The sequence below is a fragment of the Molothrus aeneus genome, chromosome 7 (assembly GCF_037042795.1).
Source record: "Molothrus aeneus isolate 106 chromosome 7, BPBGC_Maene_1.0, whole genome shotgun sequence".
NCBI lineage: Eukaryota > Metazoa > Chordata > Aves > Passeriformes > Icteridae > Molothrus > Molothrus aeneus.
Window position 1 is genome coordinate 27511067 of NC_089652.1, and position 12408 is coordinate 27523474.

Below are 12408 nucleotides of genomic sequence, written 5' to 3' on the forward strand. Positions count from 1 at the left end.
CCTGAGAGACACTGTGCCTTCCCCTCTGACGTGGCAAGGACAGAACTATGGTTTCAGAAGAACAGCCCATGACCCACACATGCCTCTCTTTACCCACCACCAGCATAACTCTGTGTGCAGTTCTGTCTTTGAAGCTGCTTTTGATCTTTCAACACTGTTTTCTTCTTATTTTCCTTCTTTCTTGCCTTTTTTTTTCTTTTTTAAGAGCCATCTGTTCTCTCCTGGAAAGGGCACCTGACTAGGCACAATTCCCTTGGGAGCTGGTTTAGGAGGCACAGTGCCCTCTGACCTGCCAGACAACAGCAGTTGCTATGTGGTTTCCTTTGCTTTATTCCTGCAGGAGACCAGCTGGTATTTATAGCATTTTTTCTAAGCAAGGCATCATCCCTGAGGTACACTCAGGTGAGAGTACTTTGGGGAATTCCCACTGGGAGGTAGGAGTAAAGGACTTTATTATTAAAAAAACCCAAACCAACAACAAAAACCACAAAATCACAAATCCTGGAGGAAATGCCATTTCCTTTCAAGTGATTCTGTGAGGTAGGGACTGCAAGAGAAGTAGGGAAGCAAGAGTTTTACCAGCTCCAACACAATCCCTTTTTTTTTCAGAAAGATAGTAAAAGCCATTTCAATGCAAACCCTTCTGGGGAAGGGTGGAAGCTGAAGCCTGTTCAAATATACGCCTGATTTTAGCTGGGTTAGAGTTCATTTCCCAGCCTAAACAGAGGAAAAAAGGGCACAAAGCAACCTACTTCTTACTCCAGACAGAAAGGAAGGCAAATGGTATAAATCAAGAGCAGGAAAACTTAGACGTTTTTCTTAAAGTTTGTTTGTTGTTTTGTTTTTTTTTTTTAACCTAAGAGATATAAAATAGATTAAATTGAGTCGGCTAGAAATCTGGGGACACTGGAGTGGCTGGGTTCACAAAAGAGTTTGTAAGTTGCCTGAAGAGACACATTTGTTTCTCTGGGGTACAAGTGAGGGAGTAAAAGGGCCTTTCTCCCAGTTCTGTCCTTGGTGCTGGTGTGCTGAAGGTACACTCAGTGCCACTGATGGCCCAGCTAAGTGAGAAACCTGGCTTTGTCTATACAGCAAAAAAAAAAAGAAATGTTAAATGCTTTTCTATTTCCTCTAAGGATATGGTGGAACTAAGCCAAAAACCTGTATTTGTACTGCTCTGCCTAAGGCAGCATAAGAACCTTCTCTGGTGAATCACTAGGCCCCAAAGCTTTTACTCCTCCTAAATGAATGCCAAGCTTCCTGGGGAAGTGCTGCCAGGTACAAGGACATAATGACACTGCTGGGCTAATGCGTGATGGGTGTCCATGGCTGAGGGTCTGCAGGATTCAGCCCCAAACTCTCTAGGATGATGAGGTTTGGGATCTAATCCTCTGTATCTGACTTTTCACCGTGCCCCAATTCACCTCAGTTTTTCTGCTTAATGCTATTTTCCGATCTTCTATAATGCATTTTCCAAATATTTTGCCCAGTATCTTCCATGAAGCTGGTGAGAGACGTTCCTCACTGTTCAGGGGCCCACATATGCAGGATGTTGGCAGGTGGATGCACAGGGTATCTTTGGAGATCAAGGAAAACAGAAGATTGCTGCCACCATGCTTCTATGGACAAAGTACACACAGAAAAGTTTGGAAATGCATCTTCTGCAAGATGGCGATAAAGGGTGCAAGGGCAAACTCACTGAGAGAAATTTGAGGCTTCCTCTGCAGCTTCAACAGCCATATTGACATGCACGAGGTTAAGACCAGACTCAACAATTTGATTTAATTGCCTGGCTGCTTAAACTGGATATAGGTTCTAAGTCCTGGAGTCAGCTGTGCGACACAACCAACTGATATTTACGTCTACGCTGTCAGATCTTGCGCAGGGCTGCAGGGTCAGTGCACATCTTCCTGTGCATCAGAGCTGTCCACAGAACTGGTGGATTATTTTGCAAGAGAAGCAAGTAACATTTCACATCTGAAGGGACTGTTCAGACTTTAATTTCAGGCAAAGCTACTCTGGCCTAGGTTCAGTTTCTGCTCCAAGGAATGGCTCCAAGGCACTGATAACCATCATCAGCAACCAGACAATAATCACTGACCTGTTGGGCTACTCACTGGCAGTGCAATGACTGCATGTGGACACCCAGTGGCCTCTGACTGGTGATGTGACACTCAGGCAATGCAGTCAGTGTCCCTCTGGACTCACTGAGGGGCACAGAGGTCTCATGCTCTAAGGACACACAGAGTTAGAATACCACAGAGTAGTGGTTTGAGCATGGCTGTGTATAAGGAAGCTTTTTAAGATGACCTTTGGAACACCAGGATTCCTGCTGCAGTCTGTGCCAATGGGCTGGCATGTGGAGGGATGTAGGACTGCTGAGTCCAACTTCTGTCTTTCTTTTTGAATCTCTCCCATCCAAGATGATGTAGGATAGGAATACCCTGGGGGACAGAAGACACCCCTACTGCTTCCAAGCACTGCAGTGCCCTGTGAGCTGACTCAATTAGGTGGAGCACCAGGTCTGCAGCCATGCCCAGAAAACCACCAGGAGCTGGGAGCAGCAGGTTGTGTGGTGCAGAGATAGCAGGTGGTTCATGGCTGGGGCTGGTCATGCACTTGCACCAGTGCATTGGCATGCCCAGCCTGGCTCCACTGAGCCAGGGGTGTCACTGAGCCTGTGGAGCAAATTCCTGATAATGAGACTGCAGATCATCTTGTAGTGATCCCTGTTACAAGCAGCAAGACACTGTCTCAGCCTCCTGATCTCAACCTCTGTGAGGGTTTTGTATTAAGAGAATACTGACTCAATTTCTCATCTCCATTATAACTTCAGTGATGTAAGAGTAGAGGAAAAAAGACTTTAAATACCCTGCATCAAGGCGTGCTGGGTCTTTTTCCAAATAAGTGGAGGATGATCCCTGTGTAGGGTGTAGTCCCACACAAGCAGCTTTGATGACCACTCATCTGTCCTCACAGTCAGTACATCACACAGAAAGGCAGCTGGGAGACCCAGACTATTGCATACAGAGAAGCAGTACCACAGGCTAGTGCTTGCCCTCATTTGCATGGATGTAAACAACCTGCTTGGAAGCAAGCAAGGATACTTGATTTTTGCTACTGCAAGTGTGAGGAGGACACTGCATGGGGTACAGAGCTACCAGGATAAGCTACAGTGAAATCAGCCCAGCCCTCTTCAAGCCATTTACTGCAACATGAGGCAGAATGAATCAATAATATGTATCGAGCTGGGAAAGTTAATCTGCATCCAGAGCATCATAACAAATTAAAAGGAAATAAAATCAGTACAATTCCACTGGCTCCCATTACTATCACAGTGGAGAGTAATTAAAATCTATGGGGCGAATTCAACACTGTAGGAACTCTCCTGAAGCCAAAGGCACTGTACAAGGGCATTGCTTTTTCCAGATGCTATGTATTTCCAACAGCAGCAGGAATGGAAAAATGGGCAGAGTGGATAGGGTAGAGTAAGAGCCCAACCTCTTTAGGAGCCAGGCATTCTGCTGCTTGCTCTTCCTCATGTGGAGTCATGCTGCACAGCTGCTGCTTTGGTGCTTGATGTGCTGACTTTCAAAAGCTCCAGGCATTTGTATGTGGGGCTCCCATTCAAGGACTTCCCAAGCCAACACACAACTCCCATTCATCAGCTCTGGCTGTCCCCTCATCCTGCCTGTTCCCTGCTCTCCTGTGTTATCCCACTGCCTTTGCACTCCTCTCTCCTCCCCACTCCTAAGCCACCCATGCTACACACACTCTCTTAGGTGCTAAAGAAATGCCTTTTCCTGCCACAGAGCACCTTCTGCTATCCTGTTGCCTGATAAGACTCTCAACCCATCTTTCTGTGCTTTCCTACAAACTCCTTATCCTTTGACCCACACACATCCCTGATGAAGAAGCTGAAGGAGGAGTATCACCTTCCCCAAAGCCACAGCCACCTGCACTTCCATTACAGCTCTGCTCCAGTCCTGTGTCAATTATGATCTGGAGCTGTGCTATAAGGTGGGAATTCAACCTGAAGCAGCATTCACTGCCCAAACTGATACCTTGACTCTGTGAGAGGCCCTGCTGCCCCACAGCTGAGGCACTGTCATGACTCAGTGGAGCACCTGATTCCCACTGAGCGGAAGGAGATGTGTGAAGCACAGGCAGCACGTTCCTCATCACTGCACACAGCACTGTGTCCAACTACCCAGCACTGCAGCGTGAAGCAGCGGCGCAGCTGCCACACTGGCACCCAGAGGCAACTGATGGTGACAGCCAGTGGCATGGGGCTGTACATGCAGTTTGGTTCAGCTGGAAACTGCCATTAAAAGAGAGAGGCACTGGATGGAACAAATCAATCTGGGGAAGTCCTACAGATGATGTGTAGCAAAAGATTTCATCTCAGCATGCTTGTCCAGCTTTCACCTTTATGAACCTCTTATCTCCTGTCACCCCACCCTGTGTGTGGCTTCCACCTACGGAAGCCATGCCAATGTCAGCAGGATGATGCAGCTACCAAATACCATGTGTGGCAAACACCAGTCTGCACACACATAGTGCTGCTGAGGGCTCTTCCACATGGACATGTTTACCATATAATAATTACGGTAATCTACAGAGATAATAATCCAAAGTGGTTTGTTAATGCTGTTTTACAAATTGGTGTACTGTGGTCCTGCAGGTGGAACCATGGACTAAGAGTTGTATTTCCAGATATACCATGATCTTATTCACTGTCTGCAAAAGTGGAGGTCTCACTTGACCTGGCCTTACCCCAGTATGCCTTTCAGAAGTTCAACCACTTTATTACCACATATCCACATCAGTAACCATGTTCAGATTCACCAATGAACAGCACAAAAGCCTCATTCTTAAAAGTCTTCAGCACCTTAAAAGTCACAGCCATATTATCACAGAATGTGCTTCAACATTTCACCAAAAACAGGTGCTTGCATCTTTCAAAACAATCCAGCAAGGAAAACAAACAGAAATCTGCCCCTTAATAAGTACCTATCTAGTGGCCAATCTCTCCCTCATTTTTCTAATTTCCATCTGAAAATAGCAGACCTTCTCTCCAGATATATAAATCTCATCTGCCTTTCCTATAACAACTTTGAGCTGATTTGTATGATATTTATATGTTCTTCAAAGGGATTGCTCTTTAAGGTAGTGTTAGCTTGAGGTACAACTGGAGTTTTGATATGAATATTACTTCACTCAAAAGGGACTGTGCTCTGACGCTCTTTATAGGAGGTGAGATACAGGTAGAAGAATGGCTTTTAGGCAAAGAGGAAATAAAGTTTCTGAGTCTCATCCCTTTGTACAGACCGGGGGGAGTAGGGATCTTCTTCCTATGAAGGTCAAAAGCCATCCTAAATGAAAAAAAATATCTAAGGTATGCATTAATGCATGCTGCACTCTTGTAAGCATGAACAGGATTGCTGATGTGGTTGTGGGCTATGCTAATGCCTGCAGCTGCTTCTGGCCGGGTTAGCTCTGTTTAATGGATTTACTTCATGCTACTGCTGTAATGAAGAATAGCCTGAGGAGTGTGCTGAGAGCCAGAATAAAAAGTGTTGCAGAGTTATGGTTCCACTGTCTGCATATGACCAGAAGTATCACAGCACTGTGTAGACAAGCAATGACTGCCACCCTTGGGAACATGGCTCTGTGGTACCCAGCTAAGAACAGAACGCAGAATAAAGGGCAGAAGATCCTCACTGAGGACAGAACTGGCTGTTGAGTTGGCAGACCTGGTTCTCAGAGCCAGGAATGAGACATCGACTCTTTTTGTTGGAAGGTGCTCCAAAACTCCAGTGGCAGATCAAACAAGCAAGCTGTGCACCTTAATCTGAAAAAGCTGATCAGCTCAGAGGCTGCTTATCAAAAGGAGTCCATGGCCTACCCATTCCTCTTTCAAAAACAGATTTTCTTTTTCTTTCTTTTTTCCTCCTGTGACTTAGGTTGATGCTTCTTTTCAGTGATACCAAGCTTTTAGGGAAGCTGAAGTACTGTGTTGTGAGGTCTACCCACTGCAGGTAATATGGCTTCTGCAATCATAAATCACCAATTTCCAAAGCTGTATCTAGCCCTTAAATAGGAGGAGAAGTGCCACACTGGGGCTTACTGACAGCCTATCTTGTGTTGTGGAAACCTGAGCCCCGACTGTCCACAGAGAACAGAGCTGTTGCAACAGCTGTGGTAAAAAAAGGGGCACATCAGTGCAAAACAGTTAAGCACCACAAACCAGGACTCCTGAGGGAGTGCTCTCATCTGCTTGTAACTGAGACGTCTCAGTTCAGGCCTGAGGGGCTTTTTTCAGGTTAAACTACCACAGCACAGATTGATAGTGAAACTCTATTGATCCTTTATGAGAAGCAGTTACCTCCCAGGTTCTTACAAGGCACTTTCTTGGAAAGGCTCTTTCAAGACAGACCTCCTCTTGGAAGGGGCTGCTTCTGTCTACGCCTAGAAGCAGGCTGGAAGGATCAGCCACACCACCACAAACAACAGCAGTATTTCAGCACATGGCTGATTGATATCTCCAGGCACTGAAACCCTTTTGGTCAAGGGGCCTCAGCTTCAATCCAGTACCAGCCATGGCTAGTGCTAATTCCACTCCAGCCAAACCCTGACCCACTGCTCTGTCTCTAGACCTCTCTGCAAGGTGTGTTTATTGAGAAAGATGCTTGAGATGTAATGATCCTTAAGATAAGCAAGGACTCGAGTAGAGGGAATGGTAGGGAAGTTGTCCTTTCAACAAGCTAGGAAGCCAGCAAATAAATCTGACACAACAGCTCCAACAGGCTGTGATGCTAGAAATTAATGTGTATCACTTCTGTGCTAGGTCTGAATGGAGCTGTCTCTGCTCAGTGTCTGAGGGTCTTTAATTCCATTTTTCTTCGGAGAAGAACCTTGCATGAAAAGTTCAGCTGTGTGTACTCTGAGTCTTGTGAATCACTTGATTGTGGTCAAAGCCACTGTCATCTTTCAGTTGCTAACTGGCTTCCTAAACATGCCTACAGAAACAGTAGGATTGCTGTGTGGTAAACAAATTACTTTTGACAGGAGACTGCCAGCACTGCTCCCAGACGCCAGGGAAGCCACAAGATGGGCTGCACAGTGTCTGACTGGAGCAGCTCTAGCACTGCATCCACAGCTAGTGCAGTGTCAGGCTGCTTCTGCAAGCACTGACAAAGAACCGAGCCTGCAAACTCCCACCACCATCTGCTGAAGCTTCATATCCCAGAGGAAAAATGGATTTCTGCTTACACATATCTTTAAGCATTTCAACAGCAGAAAAGGCAAGGGCGTAGACACTCTCTCTAGCTAAAAACCAAACAAAGCCATGTTTTTTCTTTGTAAGAAAAAATTTACTGCTGCTCCTTGATTTCCCATCTAGGGCAGGGTTTATTTCAAAAGCTTTAGAACCTTTAGTCCCTTTCTGGAGAGAAATCCTTAGGACAGGTACCACTGAGTTCCCAAAAAAGTTATTTCTAGAATGTGAAAATAAGCAAAGGTTTCAAAAGGGCTGCAAAGGGCCCTGAGATGTTACATGGCAAAAGGAATATCAGCAGGCAGTGGAGATTTTTTTTTCCCCTTGTGCTTCACCTTGAAGCAGCTGTTAGCAAAGCCAGAAAACTCCTCTGCCCCTTGGTGTATTTAATACAGCCTTGGCAAAGGGACTGCAGTCAGCTCATGAATATGGGAATTGCCTAATTCTCCAGCTATTCTTATTACCTCAGCCCGAGGATCCCAGCTTTTCATAACTAATTCCTGAAATCACAGACTTTCCACTGTCCTTTCTGTCCTTGAGCAGCAAATCACTCCTCCTCATGTAACAGATGCTGGTGCCTGCTGTGGTGCCACCCGTTTTCCCAGGGCCCTTCCCTAGCAGGGACGGCGTTGTGGACAAGGTTACTGACCCCCGCACAGTTCCCAGAGATACTCACCCTTTGTTGCTGTAACTTACAGGAGCATGTCTGGAAAATAACCAATGCTGCACAGCCCTGTGCAGTGGCTCAGGCTGGCTGAACATTCTGAAGCCTGGGCAGGGGCTGGCAGCTGTAATGCAATCTGTCTCTGGCAGCAGAGATCTCTCACCCTGTTCCTACAAGCCGACTCCCTCCACATCCCACTTTGTCTGCGCTCCCACAAAGACCCAGGATTTGCAGTGCCTCCCACGTTGTCACTTCATTTTGCCCTCATTGTCATATACATTCTCAGCCCACCTTCCCTCTCTGTGCCCATGTACCTGTTTTCTAACTCTGTTATTTTTCCTTATCTCACTGATCCTGACAGCCCCGTCCATCCTCCCAAGACTCAGAGCTAAAGCTGTTCCTGTGCTGGAAGGTGATAATGGCTGCCAGGAACCAGCTGTGAGGGCCACTGCAAACTGAAAAGCAGATGGAAGCTGAGACTGGGCTAATTATGAAGCAGGGACTGCAAAACTTGTGGAGATGTTGGCCAGAGGTGCCCATTTCATTCCCAGACACAAACGGGTGCATCCGTGCATCCCTTGAATGCTAGCAGGTAAGATGGGAACAGAAAACTCATCAAGCTGTGGACAGCTTTCCAATCCTGGCTATGGAGCACTGCATGTGATGCCCCCTCATCTCACTAACACCCACAACTGCTGCTGCCAAGCTGCTCTGGACAAGGAGAATGTGCTCACTGCAGTGGCAGCTGAGGAAATCTCCAGGCTGGTTCCAAGGGCTACACTCCTGCAGGGCACAGGCAGGTCAGATCTTTTGTTGCAGGCCAAGAAAACAGCTACAGCAGCACAGGTTATACTGCAACAGGATCTTGGCAAGGTGGAAAAAAACTGTTAAGATCTTCCTGTTTCTTTTATGATAGAGGATTTTTTTTCCCCAAGAGCTTGCCAAAAGGGTAACTTCATCAATGGAAAATAAAATCTGGGTTATGTCCTCTAGTAGTTTATTTCTTAGTTCCAAAGTGGCCCAATCAAAAGCTGCAGAAGAAATCACCTCTGAAGTCCATGGTTTTGTAATCAGAACCTCCCTTTCAATTAGTCATGTTATAGGGCTGTAAACACAATAATTCCATCAATACTATGGAACAGTCATGTTGCATCTGTATTAACATAAATGTGTGCTGCTGTGCCATAGGGCTAATCTGATATGACAGTAATTGGCTGATGCCCAGCCATGGAGGCCCTGGAGCTATGCTTGCTGTCTCTCCTCTAAAAGAACTGTCCTCGGAAACACTGGAAAGGAAACCAACTGTGATGCTATATCTTGCCTGCCATCAATCAGCAATGCTTCTTGCACCTGCATCACTGAGGTGTTTGAAGTTGGATGGTAACTGTGTAGTTGGGGAAGCTGTATTTGAAGTGCAACTTGATCTCCTACAAACTTAAATATTAAGAAATCAGGATTTCCAGACTATCTTGTTAGAGTAAATCAGACTCAGCAAGCTCGCAATGGATAATAAACTCAGAAAATCCATAAAAGCATTCCTTTCCCTTTTCTCCGTGACTACTGGGAGGTGTGCATCGTCACCCAGTGTGCAGTAGGCTTTTCTTACACAGATGAAGCTTAAGGAGCTTAAAACTTTATAAGTGCTTTGGGGCTACTGTTGTTATCTTGTACAGTGCTCTACAGACAGAGGCAAGCCTTAAATCTGAGACCGCAGCTGGGGTTCTCTGGCTAAAGGCCTTAAAGAAGATCAATATAAACAATGCCTAAGGATGTGAACCTGATCTCAGACAGTCCATCTCCTGTCTGGGCCATGCAAGCAAGTGGACAAACTCAAAAACCAGGCTAGGATCAGGAGTCTTTGCAGTTGCAGGCACAACAGGAATCACTTATTTTGCTTTTGGCAATATACCCTTCAAAGAGCCTTAGTGAGGAGAGACCATGTCTCTTTTTGAGGGATTCTGCCAAAGAAACCACAGCAGATACCCAGGCTTTCTGTATCTGGCTCATCAGCTCTGTGTAAGCTTTGCTGTCTGGATGCACAATGCCTTGCCTAATGCATCCTTGTTCACGACAGAGCTCTTGGGTTCTACCTCAGCACAAACCAAATAAGAGAGACTTGTTTTACTCAGAAACCATTATTCTCAACAGTATGGCACTAAAGGTGCATCACTTTTGGCAATATGCAAAAGCAGTATCTCAAAATCCCAGAGAGTATGTGGCTGACAGCGCCCAAAACATCTCATGGAGCAGCCAGTGAAATTAGGAGGAAAATTTTTAAAGTAAGTTGGGGAACAGCACCCTAAATAGGGAATTTTGAATCTGTGCTTAGGTTCTGGATTTGACTTACATCTTTCTAGGACTCTTATCTGCTCCTTCATCTGTAAAATGAGATCAATAAAACCTCCTCAGATTTACAGCAGTGCTCCCAGTCTTATTTGATGTCTGTGAAGCATTTTGAGAACCATGACTGAAAGAAACCACTACCAAGCCCTCAGGCCTTACTATAATACCAACAAACAAGCAGAGTTGTTTACAATGCTTTTCAGTGCCATAATTACTAGGAAATGAGGAAAGGTTAAAGTGTAGATGCACCCAGTGCTGCCTCGCTGCTGTGTAAATGGTAGGAGCAGATTTTAGAGATTTTCCTCCAGGGAATTCTGTTTTCAATAATGCAGTAAAACTTCTACCTCTCTGGATTCAAACAGATGCTCCTGCTAACACCTCAGGTATCAGAACCTATTATGAATTTGGGAGAATGCGTCTTGGAGCTGAAATCACACGGAAATTAATTAAGAAATGACTCACTGGGACCTCGAAGATTTAAAGAGCCAGGTGCTGCCCAGCCACCCTTTCCCAACGATTGAGCTCAGCCTAGTACCGTACCAGCACAAAACATCCCACCTTGCACGGGACAAAAAGCCCCCAGGCCCCTCCAAGGCTCTATCCTGCCGCCTGCAAAGCTCTCTGTCCCTGCGGGTGCAGTTTCAGGAGCCGAGAGCAGCGGCCGGCCTCGCCCGGACCAGCTCCTGGGCAGAGCAGAGCGCTCCGTGCCGTGCCGCGCCAGCGGAGCCCCCGCTGCTGGGGCGAGCAGCGAGCGAGTGCGGGGTGCGGGCACATGCGGGGCCCCGGCAGCGAGCAGGTGTCAGCCGGGGCAGGTGTGCAAGGGCTTGGGAAGCGCGTGTATCCCCCGCTCCCGTCCCCGCGCTGGGCGCCGAGCTGCCGGTGGGACCCGAGGGGCCCCCGCTAGACCGGGGAACGAGACCCAGCGCACAGATAAATCACAGAGCGCTCCACGAGCGGTCCCGCAGCCCTCCCCGCCACGCAGCCATTTGCCTTTGTTGCAGCCCCGCGCCCGCAAGGTGCGGCGGGGCCGGGGCTGAGGCTGAAGAAGGAGCTCGCTCCCCGGTCGCTCTCCCCTCACAGCAGGGCGGTGGGGGCACGTTCTGCGGGACTGGCTGCCGAGAGGGACCCGCCCGCCCGCCGCCCGCACCTGCCTACCTGCGGAGCCCGCCCGGGACGCGTCGCCCGCCGCCTTTGTTGTGCATGCCCGCCCGGCAGCGCCGAGCTGCGGGTCGGCTCCGGCCCGGCCCCCCGGCGCCCGCCGCTCGCAGGCCCGGTTTAGCCCGTCACCACGGCAACGGCGGGCGCGGCTCGGGCGAGGTACCGGCCTCAGCGCCCCGCCCCGACAGGGCCGAGGGGCCAGAGCGGGCGGTCCTGAGGGGAAGGAGCGGGGGCACCCCGGAGGGCCCCGCCCCGAGCGGGGCTGAGGGGAGAGCGCGGGGCGTCCCCCGGGACCGGGAGCGGGCGGTGCTGAGGAGACGGGGCAGGGCAGGGGTCCCCGCGGGGCTGGGAGCAGACGGCCCTGCAGCCTCGGCTTCAGGCGCTCGCCTATCGGCGCCCGCCTTTCTCCCCAGCCCTGCGCCCCTCCTTCCCCACAGTGCCGGGCAGTTCCGAGCGCGGCTTAGATTAGCCCTCGGCTTCCTCTTACGGTGCTTGGGATCCCTCATTTTCCATATCCGGTAGCTGTTCTTTAGACTGGCCACCTCGGGAGTCCCTATCTCCGGTCACAGATCGCACGTTCTTTTGTCCTACAGCAAGCACGGCTCTGGTGACTCTCCTGACTATCTTCCTGCATCAGCCGCCACAGGCTCTACACGTGACGGGCAGCCTCTCTGGAAAGAGGGGAGCTGCTGTGAGAGTAAAGCCAAGGCAGTGGTAACGCCTTCGTTTATCCCTGTTCTGGGCGAGGAACTAATTGTATCCTGCGTTTACAAGTATTTTAATTGATCATTCATTTTAGGCATAACCATGACAGCTTGAGCCTCTTCCCTTTCAGTCAGTAAGGACTTGGCAAGTTAATAGTTATGTTGATTGTTTCTAGGATCAAGTACCGCAGTTCATTGGCTCTATCATGTAATGCTAGACTGAGCTGGGTCTTGTTACTGGACTTATACACGTGTGCCTG

General features: G+C 48.4%; 1 protein-coding gene across 1 annotated transcript in view; it reads right to left on the reverse strand.

Annotated features, from left to right (window-relative positions):
- LOC136559045 (intersectin-2-like) overlaps window positions 1–11546 on the reverse strand; it is a 44697-nt gene extending 33151 nt beyond the window's left edge. Inside the window, exon 1 of the mRNA XM_066553906.1 lies at window positions 11442–11546. Within this exon, the coding sequence (XP_066410003.1) occupies window positions 11442–11488 (47 nt within the window). The 5' untranslated portion in view covers window positions 11489–11546. The remainder of the gene's footprint in view (window positions 1–11441) is intronic.
- Window positions 11547–12408: the final 862 nt, after the last annotated feature.